Source organism: Ursus arctos, unplaced genomic scaffold (genome assembly GCF_023065955.2).
Source record: "Ursus arctos isolate Adak ecotype North America unplaced genomic scaffold, UrsArc2.0 scaffold_7, whole genome shotgun sequence".
Lineage (NCBI taxonomy): Eukaryota > Metazoa > Chordata > Mammalia > Carnivora > Ursidae > Ursus > Ursus arctos.
In genome coordinates this window covers 38,089,311-38,111,278 of record NW_026623089.1, presented here as the reverse complement: position 1 = coordinate 38,111,278, position 21,968 = coordinate 38,089,311, and the positions used below count along the sequence as shown (strand labels likewise).

Genomic DNA, 21,968 nt, shown 5'->3' with positions numbered 1-21,968 from the left:
CCTGTGCGCACAAGGTGAAAACAGGCCAGGATTGCCCTGTACATCCTGTCCCCTAGGTGAGCCCAGAGAACTCGTCCTCCAGTTAAGGGTACCGCAGTAGCTGCCAGGAGACTTCGGAGCCAAGCGGGAGGATACTTTGCCAAGTGTCCTTGCCCGACTTCGGGAGCTGTTGAGGCCTCTGGAGGAGGACGCGACTGCAGAACAGCTGAACAGGTAGGAGCGCGTGCGAGGGAGGGAGTGCTCAGGTGCTCGACTATTGGTTGAAGGGGTGAGGAGGGTGTTGCTGAAAGAGAACTCTGCTTTGGTGAGAAGGTGAGGTGGGGGGGTGCTGCCTGAGGGGAGCCTCTCTGCTTTGGGGATCCACCAAATTTGATGAGTCTGGCCGAAGAGATGCCCGGTGGGACCTTGTTGCGCGCAGGCCTGACTACGCCGTCCCCAGGCCTTTCTGCCCTTTAACACCGGCCACGAAGTGGGGGGGAGAGGGCTGCTGCACGGCACACTTCCAGGGGGGCAAAGGCTCGCAGGCGAGCCTCCTGTTTTGTAAGTAAACTTAATAAACTTACAGCCCAGTGCCCATTCATTGACATGTTGGCATCCTTACTGCTCGTTACTTGGGGTGTCAGGCTGGCGGGAAGAGGATGAGCCCCGGAGCTAGAGGAGAACTACCTAGATGACCAGAAGTGGCTGGTCCCTTTGGAAAAGGTGAAAAGTCTGATCGGACATTCCGAGGGGAGGAGCAGGCATACAACAGGCAAAGCGGTCAGCGTGTTAAAAAAAAAAAAAAAAAGCAGAACATCAAACAGTCCCTTTCCCAGGGAAAGGCCTTGGGCGGGAACCCAGAGCTGGGTCCCTGGAAGGCAGGGGCTCTGGGCCATAGTCATGCAGTAAAGGCATCACATACTCTTCACGTGTCTGAAATATGTAGGAAACGCGTGTTGCTTACTGCAGTCCTATGACACGCTACCGCACATCTTGCTTTTTCCACCGAACAACTGGATACTGATAACAGATTTTTAGGTTGCTTACTTGACTTTCGATGTTGGAAGCAAGGCTGAAGTCCACATCCATGACATTTATCTTTGTATACTTGTGTGTGTGTGTGGGGGGGGCAGTTCTGAACATAAATTCCTAGAAGTAGAGAAAGCGGTAAAGGCATTTAACTTTTAAGTTGCAAAAGCACACTCCAAAATGATTCACTTATGAGAATTTGAGTCTCTTTACTTACATTGTATCATGTAGGTGTTTTTTAAATTGTTACTAAAATGATTGTCATTCCCTCTTAGCCCATTGATGTTTTACTTTGCATTCTTGGATAAATAAGGAGATCGAGCATCTTTTGCTTACTGTGCATGTCTGCATATGTGAATTTCCATGCCTTGCCCATTTCTCGGGTTTTTGGTATATTTTATATTAAATCCTAGGCATTTTTTTATGGTGAAAGAACATTAACTCTGGTTTGATGTAACTGGCAAATATGTGCTGTTCGTTTCTTCACCATTTTATTATGAAAAATTTTTTTGGTAATTTTTTTTATTATGTTAGTCACCATACAGTACTTCGTTAGTTTTTGATGTAGTGTTCCATGCTTCATTGTTTGCGTATAACACCCAGTGCTCATCGCAATACGTGCCCTCCTTAATATAAAATTGTAAATAATTGCAGAGAATTCATATACCCTAGATTCTACAACTAACATTTTGCTCTATAAGCTTTACTGTGTATCTCCATCTATTCATTACACTATCTTCCCACCACCTGGCTTTTTTAATGCCTTTCAGAGTAAATTGCAGCTGGAACTATACACTTTACCCCACTTCAGTTTGTATATCATTAGCTAAGATCCAACATTTGTTTATGGTTCTTTTGTTCTTAGAAAAATTTACATACAGTGAAATGTATAAATCTGAAATATACCATCTAATGAGCCTTGCAGATGTAGACACCTGTGTAGCCCCAAACCAGATGTTCTGTACCAAAATACAGAATGTTATCTCAGTCCTGAAAATTCCGATGCCCCTTCCCAGCCCACCCCTGTTCTCATACCCTCCAGAGCAAAATCGTTCTGATTTTTGGTTTTAGCTTGTCCTGGAGCTTAATTTCAGTGCAGTCATGCACTTCACACTCTTGTGTCGGGGGTAAGTCAGCACAGGGTTTCTGAGTTTCGTCTATGTTCCTGTATAAGTACATTCCTGTTCTGTGCTGAATCATATTCCACTGTATAAATATACCAGTCTCTTCATTTTCTTATGGCTGGAGACAAGCTCTTTCCAGTTTTTGGCCATTATGAATAGAACTGTTAAGTTTTGGGTTTTTTTTTTTTTTTTTTTTTTTTTTTTTTTTTTTTTGTGGACATATTTTCATTCCTCTTGGGTAAATACCTAGGTATAAAGTGCTGGTTCAGAGAGGGCAGAGATGTTTAGTTTTATTAGAAACTAAACAAACATTTTCCCAAAGCAGGAGTACCATTTTCCATCCCCACCAACAAGGTGTGAAGCTTCCAGTTACTTCAAACCCTTGCAACATTTGGTGTTGTCAGTCAACAACCTCAAATACAAAATTTGTAGCTGTTCTTATAGATGTGTGGTTGTAATTTGGTTTGAATTTGCATTTGTGGTTTGAATTTGCATTTTCCCAACGACTAATGATATTGAGCGTCTTTTTATGTGCCTCCTGTCATGTGCTTATTTGCCATTCATAAATCTTTTTATTTTTTATTCATTTATTATTTTTAAAAAATATTTTATTATTTGTTTGTGAGAGAGAGAGAGCAAGCACAAGCAGGGGGAGAGGCAGAAGGAGAGGGAGAAGCAGGCTCCCCGCTGAGCAGGGAGCCCCATGTGGGGCTTGATCCCAGGACCCTGAGATCATGATCTGAGCCAAAGGCAGATGCTTAACCAACTGAGCCACCCAGGTGCCCCTGTTTTACAATTTTATTTATTTTTTATTTTTATTTTATTTTTTTTAGATTTTATTTATTTATTTATTTATTTATTTATTTATTTATTTATTTATTTGACACAGAGAGACAGACAGCCAGCGAGAGAGGTAACACAAGCAGGGGGAGTGGGAGAGGAAGAAGCAGGCTCCAACAGAGGAGCCTGATGTGGGGCTCGATCCCATAATGCCGGGATCACGCCCTGAGCCGAAGGCAGACGCTTAATGACTGAGCCACCCAGGCGCCCCATGTTTTACAATTTTAAAAGGTTGTTTTAAAAAATGCAGCAGATTGTATAGATGGCCTACCAAACCTAAACTATTTTACAGGAAAAAAATGTGCTTGATACTGCTATGGATTTAAAGTATATATCTTGTATATTGCATATGGTTGGGTATTGATTTTTTAAATTATTCTGATAACCCCTGCCTTTTAGCTGGAGTTTTTAGTCCTTATAAACATTTGATGTAATTACTGATATGGTTGGTTCTATGTCTACCATTTTATTATTTGATTTGTCCTCTCTGTTTTTGTTTCTCTGTTCCTATTTTTTTTCTTTCTTTTAAATTATTTGTATATTTTTAGAATTCCATTTTAAGTCCTCTTTTGGTTTTTAGCTATATTTCTTTACATTATTTTAGTGGTTGCTCTAGAGGTTATAATCTACCTACTTAAAATTTCACAAACTACTTAGAATTAATATTATACCCCTTGATATAAGATGTAGAGACCATGTGCCTGAAATAGTCCATTAACACCCATTGTCTTTTATGTGGTCTTCATATTATGCTTTACATGTATTATAAATGCCACATGACAGTGTTATATTTGCTTTAAATAATCATATATATTTTAAAGGAAGGAGGAGAGGAGAAAGTCTCTTAGGTTTAGCCAACATTTACCATATCTGATACTCTCCTATCCTTCCCGAGGATCTGAGTGTCCATGGGAGCATTTCTCATTGTGTAGATCTGCTGGCAGTGGATTGTCTTCATTTTATTTTACCTGAAAACTTCTTTTCCTTCATTTTCATACTTGAGAAATATTTTTGCTGGTTATAGAATTCTGTGTATTCTCTTTAACTCTTCTTTGACTCTGAAATAAGGTTTCCTTTGTATCTATTTTGCTTGGGTTTGGCTGAGCTTCTTGGAGCTATATACATTTGTCTCTCACCAAATTTGGGAAATTTTTGGCCTTTATTTCTTCAGATATTTGTTCTGCCCCGTTCTTTTACCTTCCCTCTCCTTCTGGGACTCCAATTACATGTATATTAAGCCTTTGGATATTGTCCCATAGATCACTGAGATTCTGTTCATGTAAAAAATTCTCTTTTTGCTTCAGATTGGATCATTTCTATTGATCTGTTTTCAAGATCACTGTCTCCTTGCTCTCTTGTCTCTCTTCTGCTATATTGCTTATTTTTTCCAGATATTTTTAGTTCTAGAATTTCCATCTGATGATGATTCTTTTTCTTCCTCTTCCTTCCATTCTCCCCCTTCTTCTCTTTTCCAGTGTATAGTTCTCTGCTGAGATTTCCTATCCTTTCACGAATTGGTAATATATTTCCTTTAACCCACAGAGCACAGGTATAAAAGCTTCATTGAAATCACTGTCTGTTGATTCCAACATCTGTGCCATCATACGATCGGTTTCTCTTGGTTGTCTTTTCCCTTTGAGAGTAGGTCATATTTTTCTTGTATACTGAATAATTTTGGATTGTGCCCTGGCTATTGTGAATGTTATTTTGTAGAGATTCTGAGTTCTCTTATATTCCTCTGAAAAGGATTTTTTTTTTTTTTTACGCAAGCAGTTAACTTGGTTGAGCTTAAACCGAAAACTGTTTAAAAGTTCAAAGCTCACTTTAGTTGTTTCATCCTCAGCTGAGCTATTTGCAGTTTGCCCCACGCAGGCTTGGCTTAGGGGTCAGCCAGAGCTCTAGACAGAGTTTATACACAGAAGGGTTTTCCCTCTCCTGTAGCGGTGCTGGGTGGTGCTACTGAATGTCCAGCTGCAGGGGAACTGGTGGGCCAGCTGCAGAGAACATAATTAACTGACAGCTCCAGCGGCCACACCTTTGCATCTGTTGTGACATTCATGCCAAGACCATTTTTGTCATTCCTGCCTGATGCAAGATTTCTGTAACGGGCCACTTTTGTTTGAGGACTCCACATTAGCTATGGGAGGCTTTCTTAGAGGTGCCCCGCAGTCTGGAGCCCATTCTACCCAGACCTTCCTGCCGCTCTGCTTGCACCCACAGGATCAGACCTGCATCATCATTCCTGCCTGCTCCCTTCCTTTGCTCACATGACCTTGCGGACTTCTAAAGGTTGGTACGTTGGCCCTCACAGGACATGGAGCTGAGTGAGTGCCTTTACCGTAACCACAGGATTATGGGGTCTACCACCAAGGTCACTCATAAGTGTGGGCAGTTCTCAGAGCGATGGTAGGGAGTCTGGGCCAGTAAGTGTCCAGGCCTCACTCTCTCCAGTACCCATCCCAATGGTCAAGTTTCCTCAGAGGGACTTGTGGTTTCAGGAGCACATGCACACCTTCTCCCATGCTGTATTGGCCCTAGTGGAAGCCTTTTACCTAGACATGGAGCTTCTGGCTTAGCACACTGGGTACACCTTCCAGAAATTCTGGAGACCCTGCTGATCAGATTCTGAAGCCAGGGGCTGGGGGTATGGGTTGAGTAAGCGTACAGGAGGACACAATGGATCACCATGGCTAAGCTCAGGGCTGGCTCTGCTTCTTGGGTGTGGGGAAAGAAATGCATTTTAAAAGTCATTTTGAGTCCTCTCTTGTCGGAGAAAACAGCCCGCAGCTCCCAGGATAGTGCCTAGAACCTCTCAGGTGCCTTGCAGGAGGAAAATGAGGGAGCAGCAGGCTGGTGCCTTGTGCCAGCCCTGGGCACACAAGTAAGGTGAGTTCCTTGTGCTGCCGGGGCTCTGGGTCCGAGGGAGAGACCACGTGGGAAGATAACAACAGAGGTTCAGACAAAGCCCTTGGCGGGGGGGGATGAGAATCAAAGTACCTCCCCAGGGTGGATGACATTTGGGATGTGAGGGCAAACCACCTTCTATCTAGCCTGGGTGTGTGTGTGTGTGTGTGTGGAGGGGGAGTTTTGCCCAGATAGAATCACAGTGATTATGGCTTTTTTGCGGGGAGAGGGGATGTGAGCTGTTTGGGGTGACTGGGACATAACATGTGGATGGAGACTTGTTTTAAATGCACTCCTTTATTTTTATGACAACCAATTCTTCATTCATTCAACAAAGATTTGTTTGGGCACCTACTATATGCAAGAAATTGGAAGAAGCATAAATAGAACAGAAAATAATCATTCCATGCCTGCCAACAAGAGCAAACATCTATCAGTTGTCCTGACTTCTTGCTGCTGCCTGGTGCAGAAGCTCTGAGCAGGACGTAGGGCAGGAAGCCCCATGGTCCTGCTCTGTGTAGGGTGGGTCCCTGCAGTGTACCCACTTTGATCAAAGTATGGGATTCACTAAAGATTGAGGAGCAAACTGGAAAATGCACTGAAGCTGAGACATCACATGGCCCAACCTGGGCAGCCTTTGGTTTGAAGCCAGTCAGCCTGGGGCCTGCGGAACTGAGGCAGCCTCAGGGAGCAAGCTGCCAGCAGGTCTGCCCTGCGGCCGCCTGTGAGCCTGCCCACCGGGCAGCCTGGAGTCTGCTGAGCTCGGCCGCCAGCAGTTGGCCGCTTGCACGTGTGACTGGCTCAGGGGGCCACTTAGATGGCTACGCTGTTGGGAATCCGGTCCGGGGACAAGTAGTAATATGGCAGCTTCTTGTTCTTGTTGCGCTCAGCGATCACACTGACGATGGTGTCAAGGTTCTTGCGGAATCGGGCCATGGCCTCCTTTACAGGTTTCTCGATGAAATGCTCTTCTGGGTACATGCCCAGGAACAGCTAAGGGCCCAGGCACAGACAGGTTAATCTTTGCCAAGGTGAGGTATGTAAACTGATGGGCCTTGTCTCACCCCCCGAAACCATCCCTTGGGAAGTGAGCAAGGAGCATGTGCTCATTTCCCCCTCTCTACCCCCTGCCACCTGCTGAGAGTACCTCAAGAATGCCCCTGGTCTGGGGTCTCAGATAAATGGGAGAAATAGCTGCCCTGTTGCGGGGGCGGGGGGGGCTACAAGGTGTGTAATGGCGCGGGTGAAGGGGGCCTGTGGTAGGCGTGCGGTGGTCTGGTCCTGCCGGGCCCCGTCCTCTGCAGCACTCCTGCCTTCCCGTCTGGGCTCTGGGCAGCAAGGGCACGGGGGCTCGCACTAGCCTCTCCGGCCCCGGACAGCCACAGCTGGGCCCTGTTGGGGTGCTGTGCTCATTTGTACACTCACAAAGATGTCTGCAAATTAAAACTAGATCTATCTTTTTAAAAATGATTGGATTGTTAAAGTTGGGAATTTTCATACCCAGGGCTGAAAAGGGTGGGATCTGGAATTAGTTTGTGGAGGACAGATCAGTCTCAACATTCTCTGACCCAGAAATTCTTCTACTAGGAACATGTCATCTGGCCCTACCGAACACATGTGCAAAGACACATACATAAAGGTGTTAGTGAGAGACCCGCACGTTAGCAGAGCCCCAAAGCAACCTCAGTGCCCCCAAAATGACCACAGGCCTGCGGCTGGTCGAATCAGTAGTCATTCTGTGCGACACTGAGCGAATGCCATGGGGTTGTATCTGAGATACTGAGATGCCCAGCTTTGACATTCGGTTCAATAAGGTGTATGTGCATGGGAATGTTTGGCAGGATCCCCAGGAAACTCTTTGTCATCCCCTCTGGGTAGTCACCAGTGGAGCAGAGTCTCTGTGCTCTCCTGCCCCTCCCCTGCGCTCCATCCAGGCCTGGGACCCCAGCCTCAGAAGTCAGGATTCCCGGAGAGCAGCTGTCCAGCCTACGCCCTTAATCACAAAGCCCTGACATGGAGGAATGGGTTAAATCCAGGCAACCTGCCCCTTGCTCACCTCATTATCTTGGAACTGGCTTAGTGCCCATACTGCGCCCAGATGCCAGCAGGAGCGGCCACGGTCTGGCAGCGTATCCACGATCTGCTCGATGGTGACCACACCCTTGGCCGTTGGTGGTGGGGCCCGCATGGTTGGGGGGGCATTGGGGATCCAGGAGCACCAGTCATACTGCAGGGACAGCCACAGACACGTGTGGGCACCTTCTCAGCCAGCCGCCACCCCCCGCAGCGGGCCATGCCCCTACCTGCCCCACAGAGTGAGCAACCGCCCAGACGCCTCCCCTCTCCTTCCCATCACCTCCTGCTCCAGCAGGGCCGGCCCACAGTCCCCTCTCTGTCTGGTGCCCTCGGCTTCGTGGGCAGGATACACTCAAGGAACATCCAATTTCTGGCCCTGAGGCTGCCTGAGACCAGCCCCAGAAGACTAAAAAGAGGGGTGGCTCTGTCTGGGCCCATCAGCAGCGGTCAAGGTGACTGGTGATTTTCTGCCCAGAGGACCCGCCCTGCCTTTGCCCACCTGGCCAAAGTTGACCGCTGCATGCTGGGCTGAGGCTGTGAAGATCACTACCGTTAGGTACTCCGACAGCTTCTCTCTGGTCTTGATGGACTTGGGGAAACCTAGGGCAGAGCCAGGGGCTGGCTGAAGCCCCAACCCCGGGGGCGGGGGGGCGGCAATAGACCGATGACCCACAGGTACCCTCCCCCTGCCCCTCCCCAGTCCCCGAGTTCCCCCACACAAGGGCTTAGGGGGGCCCAGGCATGGGCAAGACACTGGAAGGGGACAACAACTTGGCCCAGCGTTCCTAATGTTTCTGACCCTAGTTCTCAGTGGCTGTAGAAAGTCTCTGAAATGTCCCCATGAGACATGCTGGTCGGCAGGGGTCCCTTGGGGGCTCTGGCCCCAGCACCGGGCACTAAAGGTGGATGCCATGGGCCAGCACTGCCCAAGGGAAGTCAGAGGTGCAGGGAAAGCGCAGAAGAGATGGCCAGGAGGAGAGCCAGAGGCGGTCTGTACCTGAGGCCTTCTTGCCCCGCATGCCGTACACGTACACATCCTTGACGAAGTCCTGCAGCTCCTGGTCCTCTTCCACCACCTGGTCACTCTGGTAGTAGATGCCCACCACCTCGGCCGTGAACCTGGCTCAGGAGGAGGGACCCAGCTAGGAGCGGATGACCTGGCCAGGGTTTGCAGACCTGGGCCCCAGGGCAGGGCTTCACTGGTGACGCTGTGACTTCCTCCTCAGTGTCCAGACTCGGGTCACTCACCCTACCCCCACCCACATACATTCCTTCCTCTCTCAGGGCCCTGGCGACGGAGCCATCCCCCGGCCCACTGAATCAGCGGTCCAGGCCCCTGGCCCGGCCTGTCAACTCCCCAGTCCTCTCCTCCTCCAGGACCTCCGCTCGTTCTACACAGAGCAGGTCCCACGGCCCCAGCGGGCACTCACGTCTTGATGGCCTCCCACACCAGGAGCCCGTCATCCCGGTAGAAGTAGTAGGGGATGTCCTCTTTGCTGTCCATTCCCCGAGCTTTGATGGCCTCAGGGAAGCACAGGGAGGTGTAGGTCAGGTCCTGCATGGCCCTCTGCACCATCTGCACGTGCCCACCGCCCCCTGTGGCGTTGGCCTTCGGTGGGAGGGGAGAGCACCGTGAGCTGAGGCTGGCCGCCCCACGCCAGCCGTCTCACCCAGAGCTCACCATGAGAAACTGTCAAAGGACACTGGGGTTGCCAGGCTCATGGACGGGCAAGCCCACGTCCCGGGGGTTTGGGAGGTGGGGTAGGAGGGATGCTTAATTCCGAGAATAGCCAGGGCCGCCCATGAGGAGGTCAGAGAGGCCTGATCTAATGCAAGGGGTTGCCGTGGAGCCCTTCTGTGCAGGCGCTGGGGGTGGCTGCAGGAGGGCGGGGCGCTCGTTCTGAGCACAGGCTGCCCAGAGCGCAAGCACTGCTTTCGGTGACCTGAGCTTTGGGCTCCAGAAGGGGGCAGATACCAGCCCCCAGGACCGCACAAGTCTTTTGAGGGCCTGTGTTTGCTTAGGTGAGGGCTGGAGAGATGCAGGAGGAGGGATCCTGGTCCTCATGCCAGCACACACGTTGGCTGAGCAGTCAGGCCACAGAGCCTTCAAAGGAGGGCTTGAGTACTGGGGTGCCACACGTTGGTCTGCAGGGTCGTTTGACCCAAGCTGGAGTGATGGGAGTTGCTCCCCGGACTTTCTATTTAGGTGGGAGAGGACGATCACCGTGTGGGAACATGAGCCAGGAGCCCCCCTGTGATGAGGTCGCATTCCCCCTCCCATGGGGGAAACCTGTCCATAGAACCTGACTGGGGAATGCGGCCCACACAGTGTTAAGAGTGGAAGAGTGCCAGCCAGTGTATTTGCCCCTGGGACCATTATTTGAGTCCCTGGGTGCATTTTGGGAGGGGTCGGAGGCCCCCTCACCTCTATTATGTCCAGGGTTTTGAGATAATATACTTCTTTTCCAGTTTTGGCTGGTTTGACTTAAGTTTTGTCATTTGCAACCCAAAGGGGGGCTCAGCCTTATTGATGAGCTGGCTCCCTCGCTAACGCTAACGGGAGGTGGGAGAGAAAGGAGGGCTGCTGGGAGGGTCCAGGCTTGGTAAGGCCACAGGGGGTCCGAATGGGCCAGGTGCTGCCTGGGAGAACGTGAGGGACGGGCAGGGGTTAGGCCCATCTGAGGGGAGGGAGGGGTGGGAGACGGTGCTCCGTGAGGGCAGTAGAGCGGGGGAGGGGGGAGCGGGGCGGGAGGTGGGATCTACAGCCACAAGCCAGAGGATAGGGGAGAAGCAGGAGGAGGCTACAGGGTGACACAGGCCAGGCCAGGCCAGGCCAAGAAGGGCTGAGAAGCAGGCAGTGCATTCGGGAGGGGAGGGCTCCCTGATGGGGAAGGGGCCCGAGACTGGCCAGAGGCCCGGGGAGCCTTCACTCTGAGCGCCTCCAGCCTCCCACCCTTCCCAGGCAGCCACCGCCACCCGAGTGCCCAGGTGCCTGTCTCCTGAGAGGAAAGCTGGCCTGGGGGTGGCAGTTTGGAGAAGTGGGGCCCTGCACAGAGGTGGACGGGAGGTGCCCACCTTGTCAAAGAGGCCGTACTCGCAGATGAGCTGCTCGCGCGCCTTGGTGTTGATGGCGATGGTGAACCGCACGTGTGCCACCAGAAGCTGGGGGAGCAGGAGAAGGCCTCAAAGAAGGCCGGGCCAGGCCAGGCCTCCTGACCAGGTCTGCACCCCCCACGTGCCCCCAGAGACCCCCAGCACCCCGCACCCCTGTCCGCTGAGGAGTGACGCCAGGGCTGAGGGAGGAAGTGGAGGTCAGGGGAGCTGCTGGGGCCTGGGGACTGCAGCTTCCATGCTTAGTGACACGATAATGAAAATGGTAATAGCCAGCACTGGTATAGAGCTGAACTGTGCGCCAGGTACTGTTTTCAGCTCTCCGAATTTGTTAACTATTTTGGTTCTGACAATAATCCTATGAGGCAGGGGTACTCTCTGCTCCCTGCTGCACAGGTGGGGAAACAGGCCCGGAGAGGTGTCTCGAGCCTGGATCACCCCGGCAGTCAGTGCCAGCAGGACTCAGGAAGCGAGAAGGGCAGTGATGGCGGCGGCTACCGCCTGGCATCACACAAAGGTCACACTGACCTCATTTGCCTCTTCAAACTCTGCTCCCAGGCCAGCCAGGGCCTGTGTCAGGCCCAGGCCTCGTGTCCTCAGGAACCAGCAGGCTCAGAGCTGTAGTACCGCGTCCCTGCTGGCCACTCTGGGCCCCAGCCCTGTGGGGATGTCAGTGCCCTGCCTCCCTCCCTCCGCCCACCCCCGTCTGCCCATGACCCCTCCACCGGCTGAGGTGGTAGCTTGCTGTACCTTGAAAATGGGGTGCACGGCGGGCAGCTGGCGGTACAGGGCAATGCCAAAAACTTCAGATACCAGGTGTGTGCGCAGAAGGTGGGTGATGGTCTGGTGGACGTGGAAGTCACTGGAACGCACCCAGATTTTGGCCAGAAGCCAGTCATATTTTGCATCCGAAGGGAGAAAAATCGGGTTTTCATCTCCTGGGACTTGGTTGAGCTGAGACATCGGAGAAAGAAAATACATGGCAATATTTTGTTCTGTATAGCTATAGGAGAGCCTGGCCTCTCAGGAAATTCCAGAAGAATTAAACAGATTTCTTAAATTCCAGATTTCTTAAACAGTGGTCATGGAGTCATGAGAGGATCGTGGAGGAGGGCAGAGGGCCCAGGGTTTGCATTTCCCACCCCAGTGACAACAGGTACCAGCTGTGGGACGCTGGACACCTTACTGAGCCTCTCTGAGCTCCGCTTCCGCCACCTGCCACACTCTACTTACCTCCCAGAATGAGGGCACGTGACTAAGATGGCCCCAAAACGCCGGCAAGGAGCAGGTTAGGGGCTTAGAGCGTGCCCCTTCTTTCTCGCCTCCCTTGCCTGCTCGCTCCCTCCTGGGTTCTGCCCACTGCTCTGATGGCTGCTTTTCCACGTCCCACACATTCCCTTCCTCTCATCTTCCCTTAAACGTTGCTGTTCCCCAGGCTCCAGCTGGTGCACTGACTTCCCTTCTTGCCCTTGATTAGCTCCTCCAGTTCCCAGGGCTCTAGGGTCCTCAGGATGCAGTGGCCTAGGTCCCGTCATTTGAGCCCAGACCCATAGCCAGTTGCCTCCAGTTGCCTCCTGTAGGAGACACAGGGCTTGCCTTCCCCTTTCCAGTTTCAACTCTACACTGGGGCCGAGGCGACTTTTTTGTCCTAAAATGCAGATCACGTTATGTCAATCTCTTTAAAAACAGCCTCCACTTGGGGGGCTCAGTCAGTTAAGTGTCTGCCTTCGGCTCGGGTCGTGATCCCAGCGTCCTGGGATCGAGTCTCTCAATGGGCTCCCTGCTCCGTGGGGAGTCTGCTTCTCCCTCTGCCTGCCGCTCCCCCTGCTTGTGCTCACTCTCTCTGCCAAATAAATAAAATATTTAAAACAAAACAAAAACGAACAAAAAACACAGTCACCTCCTAATGCCAGAAAAGAAAGTCCCCAAAGTCCGTGATGTGGACTCTGAGGCCGCTGCAGAAGCAGCCCTGTGGTCGGCCCTCCCTGCCCACCAGTTCCCTGGTCCCTAGCTTTGCCCATGACAACAGCCACTAGCCCGCACAACTTCCAGACTTGACAGTGTGAGGTCACTGAGCGCTGTCATTACCTCTTCTTTCAGAGGAAGACAGGAAGCCACGGAGGGGAGAACACTTAGGATGAGAAGGAATTATCTAGCATGGAAGGAGCAGCTTTCGGGCTGGAGGAGCTGTGGGCAGGGGCTGGGCGGTGCCTTAGGCTCTTCGGAGACCAGAAGTGACTGAGCGAGGAGGACAGCTGCCCGGGACTGTGGCAGGGGCCACACCCAGTGGACTCCTTAAGGTCATGGTAAGTATTTTGGAAGGTAATTTCCCTGTCTCTCCTTTGAAAACAGTGTTGTCCAGTAGAAATCTAGTACAAGCCACATACGGAATTTAAAATTTTCAGGTGGCCACAGTAATAAAAGTAAAAAGAAACAGGTACACTTTCTGCTAATGATATAGTTTTATTTTACCCAATATATCCAAAATATCATTTCAATATGAAAATAATATAAAATTATTAATGAGCTACTTTAACATTCTTTTTCCCCCCATTCTAGGCCTTTGAAGTCAGGTATGTATTTTGCGCTTGCAGAACACCTTGGTTTGACTAAACCACACCTCAAGTTCTCTGTGACAATGGGTGGCCAGCGCTCGAGACAGCCGGTTCCGTCCCGCTCACCCAGGATAGAGCAGTTGGACTTTCACAGTACTCGTGTTTATTAATGCGATTTAGTTACCAACTTTTAAATATCAGATAATTTCACATAAAAATCCGGATTACCAGGTTTTCTTCAAAAATTAGGTCTGTGAACTCTGAACATTTCCCAGAACAACACTCCTGCCTCTTTTAAACAGTGCAAGCTCTGCCCCTCTGCCCCTCCCCTCCCTCTGGTCACATCCTCTCCCACACTCCCCGCCTCACTTCTCCCTTCCCTTCCACTGCCTCCACCTCTCTGGCGGCCCCCACCCCTCCTGCTGCCCCATCCTACCCACTGTCCCTTCCACAGCCTGCACCCCTCCCCAGACCTTCACTCATTCTGTGCTGATTGCCTGGCCCCATAGATACGGGCCTCGGCGCCTGGTCTCCCAGAACACATGGGTGGCCTGCCATGCTCTGGAACGTGGCTCTGTGGCTGAGGACACCCTCTGCTGTGAGGGGCTCTGCCTGTACTCTCATTTAACCCTCACCAGCACCCTGAAAGGCAGGTATGACTTGTCATTTTACATGCGGGAAACTGAGGCTCTGAGCGGTTGTGTAATTCTCCCAAGTCACACGGTGGGTAAACAGCTGAGCTGGGATGGGACCCAGGCACTGCCTTCAACCCTTCTCTTCACTGTCACTGCCTAGTCCAGACTCTCCCTTGCTTTCCCCCCGGAACTCTTACACTGGCCTCCAAGGCCATGCTGGCTTGGGCCTTTCCCTCCTACCCATCCTCCCATCCTCCCCACTTCTGTCCAGGCTCAGTAACACCGTGGCCCTCCAGAATATGCCCTGAACACCTTGTTATTTTTGTTTTTTAAATTTGTGTTTTGGTTAACCAAGTAGTTTTTTGTTTCTGATTAGAAAAAAAAGTCTGGTCACTTCAGAAGAGCATAATAAAAAATAATCGCATCCAGCTGCTTTGCACACGTACATATTTACCTGTTCAATTTTCCATCAATTGAACACTGTTATAATGAATGTCTTTCTCGTCTTTCTTTTGCTCACCTGTGCCCCAACCAGTCCATCCCAGTGTTCCCCACGGGTGAGCCTGTGTCCTTCTGCACCTCCCCAGGCCCACAAGCCCCGGGCCTGTCCTGTCGATGGTGTGCCGCTTCCTGCCTTCTCCTGACGGAGATGACACGAGCTGTTCTCTGCCCGGTGTCTTGCTTTCTGCTGTTAGCTCACTGTGGAAGCCCCTCAGGTCCGCTGCGATACATCGAGTTCATTCCTTTTAAAGGTGGTGCAACACCTCACCGTCTGGACATAAAAGATTTCATTCATCGGTCCTCTGCTGCCTTCAGATGGTCTTGAAGTTTGTTTCCCCGCCACAAGCAGTGCCTGTGAGGCCCTTCCCGTGAGGGCTTGCCTGTCTACGGTCTCACGGACCGGGCACTAGAGCAAAGCCCACCAGGCCGGGAGGGGCTGCTCCGGGAGACAGGGCCCCACTGCATGCTCCTTCAGCTGGGACACCCCTGCTCGCACCTGCGCCATGGCACGGGTACTCGAAGGATGAACAGTCATGGCCCTGAGCCCCTCCTATCACCCTGGTCACGCCAGCCCCACCCTGAGGACCCTCAGCAGCCACTGCAATCCAGAGCCTCAGAGGCACACCTCACAAGGCCGGTGCAGGACCCGCTGCTCAGGTGCTGGTCCAGGTACTGACCGTGAGCTGCCCGGGCCCGGGCAAGTGTGAACTGGCCATGCTGGGGACCTGCCGTCCCTGCTGGAGGTTGGGTGTTACCACTTTTTTTTTTTTGGTTCCAGCCTAATGAGTCAGAAGTGATATCTCATAACTAATTTGCATTTCTGAGAATTTTTCCGTATGCTGATTTTTCCATGTTTCTTCTATCAACGGCCTATTCATAGTCTCTGTCCGTTTTTCTATTGGAATATTTGTCTTCTCCTTATCAATTTGAAGCAGCTATGTGTATATTATAGATATTCATCCTTTGTGCCTGTGGAGCAGTTATTTCCGATCTATTATTTGCCTTTTGCCTTTGTTTGTGGTGTATTTTACCATTTAATTTTTTTACATAATATATTTTTTTTGAATTTACTGTATTTATATTTATTTGAATATTTTACATTAGTGTCTTGATAAAATACTTCCAGTAGTGGGCAGAAACTTGAGAGGATTATACTTTTTTTTTTTTAAATTTAAATTCAACTAATTAACATATAGTGTATTATTAGTTTCGGAGGTAGAGGTCAGTGATTCATGAGTCTATTAATACCCAGTGCTCATTACATCATGTGCCCTCCTAATTACCATTTAATCTTTAAAACATTACATAATCCAATATGCCTATCTTTTCCTTTAAAACTTCTTGGTTTCCTGTTTTTACTTTCAGAAGTCTTCTTAGCACCCATATTTATACATTGTTTATTATTATAAAAAGAAAAAAATTCTTTTTACTTTTTTATATTTTCATCTTTACTTCATCTGACATTTATTTTTGTAAACAGTATGACATATGGGTCCAATTTAATCTTTTCCTTCTGTGATGGCCGCTGTGATTGCATCACTGAAATTCCATCCCTTTGCACTGAGTTGAGAAACCACCATTGTCGTAAGTTAAATTGTTATTTATAGGGCTTATTTCTGGCTTCTTTATATACCACCCCCCACCAAGTGTGTCTGTGATGCTAGCACCTGCTGTGACCTTATATTATTCCTTAATATCGAGCAAGGAAAGTCCTCCTTGGTTTTAATTTTTCAAAAAACTTTTGGCTATCCTTGAACAGTTCTTTTTCCATATGAATCTTTAAATTCTTTTATTCTGTGTTCTCACCTTCATCTCTCCCCCACTCCTACCAAAAAAAAAAAAAAAAAAAAAAAAAAGAAAACCTAATTGAAATTTCAATTAGAAGTGCATTAAATTCATATGATTAAATTTGGTAGAACTGACATTTTAACGATATAAATTTTTCTTGTTCAATAGGAAGGAAAGCACTTGTTAAGATTTCATTTTACAGCCTTTAAAATGATTTTACAGCTTATACGGTATTATATCATATTGTTAGCGTGGAGAAATGCTATTGGTGCCTTTGAGGAATCTATTTATTCAGACACATTGCTCAATCCATGTATGAATTCTAATAGCTTTTGGAAAAACGAGAGTCTCTTAGGTTTTCTAGGTCCACCATCCTATCATTACCAAAAGATAATCTTCTCTATTTTTCTCACATGCTTATTGATTATTTTCTTTGTCACCAGTGCCAGGACCTCGGGGACAGTGTTGAGTGACAACAGTGACATCAGCATCCTCATTTATGATTTTAACAGAAATGACTTTAGGGTTGCCATTTTCGAATGGTATTTCCTGTCTCTATCACTGAGAAATAGATTCTTTCCATTGCTATTTTAATATTTATTAGTTGTGGCTACTAAATGTTATTAAGTTCCCTGTTGGTATCAATTGATACAATCAGAAGATTGTTCCTTATTGGTGTCATGAGTTACGCTGGAAGTTTTCTTGCTACGGAAGCATCTTGGAATAGGCCCTGCTTGGTTATGACCTACTAGTCGTTCATGACACTGCTGCATTCACTTTGCTAATCTTCAGATTTCCTTTAAAATCTGTGTGTGTAGCTTGGATTGGTCTTCAGCTTTCTTTGGGAGCCTGCCTGTTGGGGGCTTCGGCGCGAACGTTACGCCAGCTTTCCAGAATACGTTCCAGAGCTGAAACCCATGAAACAGGTCGGCAAGTGTCCACTGGGTAAAGGCTTGCTGGAGCTCAGCGGCTCGGCACCCGGGCTCCTCATCCTGAGAGACTTTTAGTCAGGTTCCCAGGTGCTTATAGGGATACTGGCCTGTTTTCTACAATTTCTTCTCATAATTTATATTTTACCAGGTTTTTACCCATTGCTTCCAGCTTTTCAAATTTGTTGCCATGCTCCTAAAGAAAACAAACACCCTTATGATTGTGTCTTCTTATTCCGAATCTTGTATATTTGTGTTCTTTTTTTCTTTCATTAGCTTCATGACAGGGTTATCCACTTTCTTGGACCTTGTAGAGAAGCACAGTTTGGACTTATTATCCTCTGGCTTTCATTTTCATGGCTCTTTATAGTTTGCAAAGGTTGCATTTTCCACAGAGGGAAGAGATTCAGAAACACTGTGACTTGCCCAAGGTCCCGGGGCTTCCAGCAAGTGGCAGAGTGGGGATGGAAGCCAGGCCCCTGACTCCAGGCCCCTCCAAGAAGTCTCTGGAGGACGGGCTGCTTCATGGTGCCTGCCCGTGGTAAAGGGCTCCTCTCCTCAGGTCTCCTAATTCTGTTTGCTTCTCTTCCGTCGCCTGTCCCTTTACCTTTTGCTTCAGTTTCTTAAACATAGGGCTTCTCTCTGCTAGGCTGGGAATTCCTCTGGTGGAAGATGTGCCCCTGAGACCAGGAGATGGGGGCGGGGGGAGCATGAACTCTGGAGCCAGACGGCCTGGCACCGATCCGCACTGTGCTGACGGTGTGCACCTTTGTCTGTTCTCGCAACATGTGGAAATGACCCACCAGCAGTCGTCCCCAACCTCGGAGGCTTGTAGATGATTACATGGATAAAGCCAGGTCCTGGTCCGAAGCCCTGATGACCAAGTGTCTCAGAATCCAGAAGGTTTTAGAATTTTAGCAGTGCATCTACTTCGTTATGTGACGCCTCTCTCCCCCGCCCTGGGTCTGGGGCAACATAACATTTTACAATCAAACACGTCAGTGCTTCTGTATGATAGACGTGCATACCACACTGGGTGGGGCAAAGCTTCTAAAAAGTCTCTCCTTTCGGTTCAGAGCAAGTTTTGCTGCTAACGAACTTGGTGCAAACCTTTGAAAAACCTAGCAGTATTAGGGCTTTTTAGATTTCAGAATCGAGGGTAAGGGATTGTGGACTGTGCAGGCTAATCTTTGGGACAGTCTCGTCATGGGGTTAGCACAGGGCAAACCAGCTGCTATAATGCCCACAGCACTCAACGCCCGGTTCACAGCTGACTCAAAGTCAAGTCTGCTGAACGCTTGTCCACCTGTTCCCCACAGGGGCCCCTGGGCAGCAGCCCCCTTCACAGACCTACATCTGGTCCTGTCCTGAGCGTTCTTTCCCGCTGTCTGCATACCAGCGGGCCCAGTGTGCTTGGTGCTCTGAGGAAGCAGAGAGCAACCAGGAATGGGAGAGAGGAAGCTCTGCGCCTGCCTCCTCTCACCCGAATTGCTCCTCTTTCTCCTCCTCCATCATCTTTGGTAGAAACGAGAACCCATGAGCACTAGAAGACAGCAGCATTGCAGGACTGGCCTCGTTCATGACCTCAGCCTCCATGGTGCCCCCTGGTGGCCTCAGTCTCCAGCTTATCTCGCAACCTCACCTGCCAGGCCCCTTTTGGTGTTTTGACTTGGGCCCCCCCGTCAGGATGCTGGGTGGGAGCGAGGGGTGTAGCATGTTATCCCAGGGCAGGTCCTCAGCAGAGAGCCTGGCCCTGCCAGGAATCTGTTGAGTGTATCTTGGGGAGGGGAACCCTTTCTGCTTCTCGTGGCCAGCCGTCCCCACCGCCAGCAGGAAGCCCTAGGTTCTAGTTTTTCCCGTCCACCTGGCAGAGCCTTCGGCTTTCAGCACCCTCCTCAGGAGACGTGAGGCAGAGTGGCCTCCTCCTCCTGGAGGTTCAGGTGGAGACACCCAGGAAACTGCCCCCAAGCCCTGGCTGCTGAGGGCAGAGCCGTCCGGGAAAGGAGCAGGGTGGGCAGACTACCTGGATGGCAATAGGGACAATCTTGTTGGCCAGATTCTTGTACAGCAGGCAGACGGGCGCTGCCAGGAACTGCAGGGTGCAGGGGTCTGTTCTGTTGGCATCGATGCCATCCAGCAGCTCAAAGTCCACGATGAAGATGTTCCCTTGCTGCAGGAGGCAAGAGGAAATATGGCCCCATCAGTCTCAGCCGGAGATGGACCCGAGAGGCCCAGGGGGTGGGAGAGGTAGCTTTAGAGGCCCCTAGCCTCTTATCGGAGCTCAGAATGTACAGTTTTGTTCTCTGACTCTGGGCTGATTCGCATCCAGAGTGTTCAGAGATGGTGGTGGTTTTCTGGTCATGTGAAGGAATGGCAGGGCCAATTTTGCATGTGTTGTCCCTGGAAGCTGCTTGGCTCTCATCGAAGATGCTGGAAGACCCCCCCCCCAACCCCCCGCCAGAGGCAGATAGAGTGCAGATGAAATAGACAAGAAATTCAAATTCCGAAGAGCGCCATGGCTGCCTGCACTTACATAGTGTCACGACAGGGTCACCGTTGGGAGGAGAAATGGGGGCGTTTCTTCAGGGTGGAAGTTTCTGTAGGGTGCATCTGCAGGGGCTGGGTCTACAGAGGCAGGGGTCTGTAGGGTCGGGGGGGTGTCTAGGGCTTAGGGGAGGGTAGGCTCTTCAGGGGCAGGACGGGTCTGTGTCCCTGGCTGGTGTGTTCTGCGGCCTTGTCTGCGGCTAGTGGCCTGGTGGGGTCACTCGGTGAAAATTCAGTGAGCTTGCTAACACTCCTGATTCGGGCTTTTTCTGTGGTTGGTATACTTCAAAAAAAAGCAGTGTGCCTGGGATGTGGGGAAGGGAGAAAGCCACTCTTGGCAGAGTATAGCTCAGTCTTCTCCAGGGAGCCCAACCTGAGTGCTGTGAGGGTTCCTTTCATAAAGCTGGGGCCCACTCAGGCCAGATCTTGAAGAATTTGGGTAGAGGACGGGTGGCGCTTCTTCTAAAGCCATTCTTATTTTAGGCCAGTAATGGATGCAGGTGGGGAGTGGGGTCGGGTCTGCGATGTTACAGAGCCCGGCCCACAGGTGCTTAGGTGAGATATGTGTCCACAGCTCTGCCTGCAGAGGGCATGCTGGGCCACCCAGCACACGCTTCAGGAATCCCCCAAAGGGCAACCAAACACCTGACAGGAGCCAAGGGACTGGCCACAATCTTCCTCCTTTTTCGACTCTAAGGACCATGGCAGACATCTGACACCAGTGATGAGCTCTGAGCTGTCTGTCTGCAATGTGTGTGGGGCCGGCGTGGGGAGGACGGCGTTTGTGCCCACTGCTCACCAGGGCAGGAGTGTGGGGAGAGGCTGGTTCAGGAGAGCGTGTGACAGGGCCCCTCAGGGTCACCTTGTCAAGAAGGGAGAGACACATGGATTGGTGGGTCACAGGGTGGGCAGGCTCCTGTCTTGGGCTGGACAACTGGACTTTCCGAGTGGACATGACCATTGCGAGTACTGCACAGGAGTGGCTGCCAGTCCAATCTCAAGGAGATGCAGGTTAGTTAAGGTGATGAATGCCAGGCCAATAGGAGGCCCTGGGAACACAGGCCAGGGAACCAGGAAGCCTGGGATTTGGGCCTATGCCTAGGGCACAGCTCTGTCATCCCAAGCCACCTCCTCTCTCTGGGTCTCAGTGTCATCCTTCTGAAAAGTGAGGGGGAAACTCTCTCTCTTAGTTCAGATGTTCTGGGATTCCACAGTGGATACTGGTGCTCTTGCCTATCTGGTGTCCCTCTCCTCTCCTTTTGATCCACGGGCTGCATTTTCCTGGCCCTAATGACTGATTCAGGGAATTAAGAATTATGCTGTAGGAGATGGGAGGTGTGTGTGTAAGAGATGGATGGTGTGTTAGAGGTGGTGTGTGTGTAAGAGATGGGAGGAGTGTGTAAGCGATGGATGGTAACAATGACAGGTGAGTGTGTAAGAGATGGGAGGTGTGTGTAAGAGATGGTTGGTGTGTGTGTAAGAGATGGCAGGTGTGTGTGTAAGAGACAGGAGGTGTGTATGTGTGTAAGAGAGAGGAGGACTGTGCCCTGGGGCAGGGGATGGTCAGCTGGCAGGTGGCCCTCTAGAGTCAGGCAGGCAGGAGGTGGGGGCTGGGCGGGCTGTCCACAGATGGCACAGACCATCCCTCTCTAGCTGGGGCCCCAAGGCAAGCTGAGCAAACAAGATGTGGTGACCAGAAACAGAAGGCCACCTAGACACCTGGGGGGCAGGGGGCCCCATTGTCCTGGCTCTGGTGGGAGAGGCCAACCGACTGAGAGCAGGGACATTCCCGGCCCTCAGATCCCTGCAGGTGAGCCAGAGGAGGGCTGGGAGGAGGGTGAGAGCAGAAGCAGAAGACACCAACATTTCTAATTAGAATGTTAAAAATTCCATCCATTTTCTCCCTTTTTTCCTGTGCTGCTACAAGGCTTGCTTCTTTCTTCCGTTTCCTTA

At 50.4% G+C, this 21,968-nt stretch overlaps 1 protein-coding gene across 1 annotated transcript in view; it reads right to left on the bottom strand.

The window, feature by feature from the left end:
* Positions 1-6,154: 6,154 nt before the first annotated feature.
* The window catches only part of ALOX5 (arachidonate 5-lipoxygenase), a 50,369-nt gene continuing 34,555 nt past the window's right edge, over positions 6,155-21,968 (bottom strand). Inside the window, exons 7-14 of the mRNA XM_026481574.4 lie at positions 19,495-19,641; positions 11,814-12,017; positions 11,028-11,114; positions 9,383-9,561; positions 8,950-9,071; positions 8,452-8,552; positions 7,933-8,103; positions 6,155-6,869 (exon numbers count right to left, since the gene is read on the bottom strand). Coding sequence (XP_026337359.1) covers positions 6,690-6,869; positions 7,933-8,103; positions 8,452-8,552; positions 8,950-9,071; positions 9,383-9,561; positions 11,028-11,114; positions 11,814-12,017; positions 19,495-19,641 — 1,191 coding nt within the window. The 3' untranslated portion in view covers positions 6,155-6,689. The remainder of the gene's footprint in view (positions 6,870-7,932; positions 8,104-8,451; positions 8,553-8,949; positions 9,072-9,382; positions 9,562-11,027; positions 11,115-11,813; positions 12,018-19,494; positions 19,642-21,968) is intronic.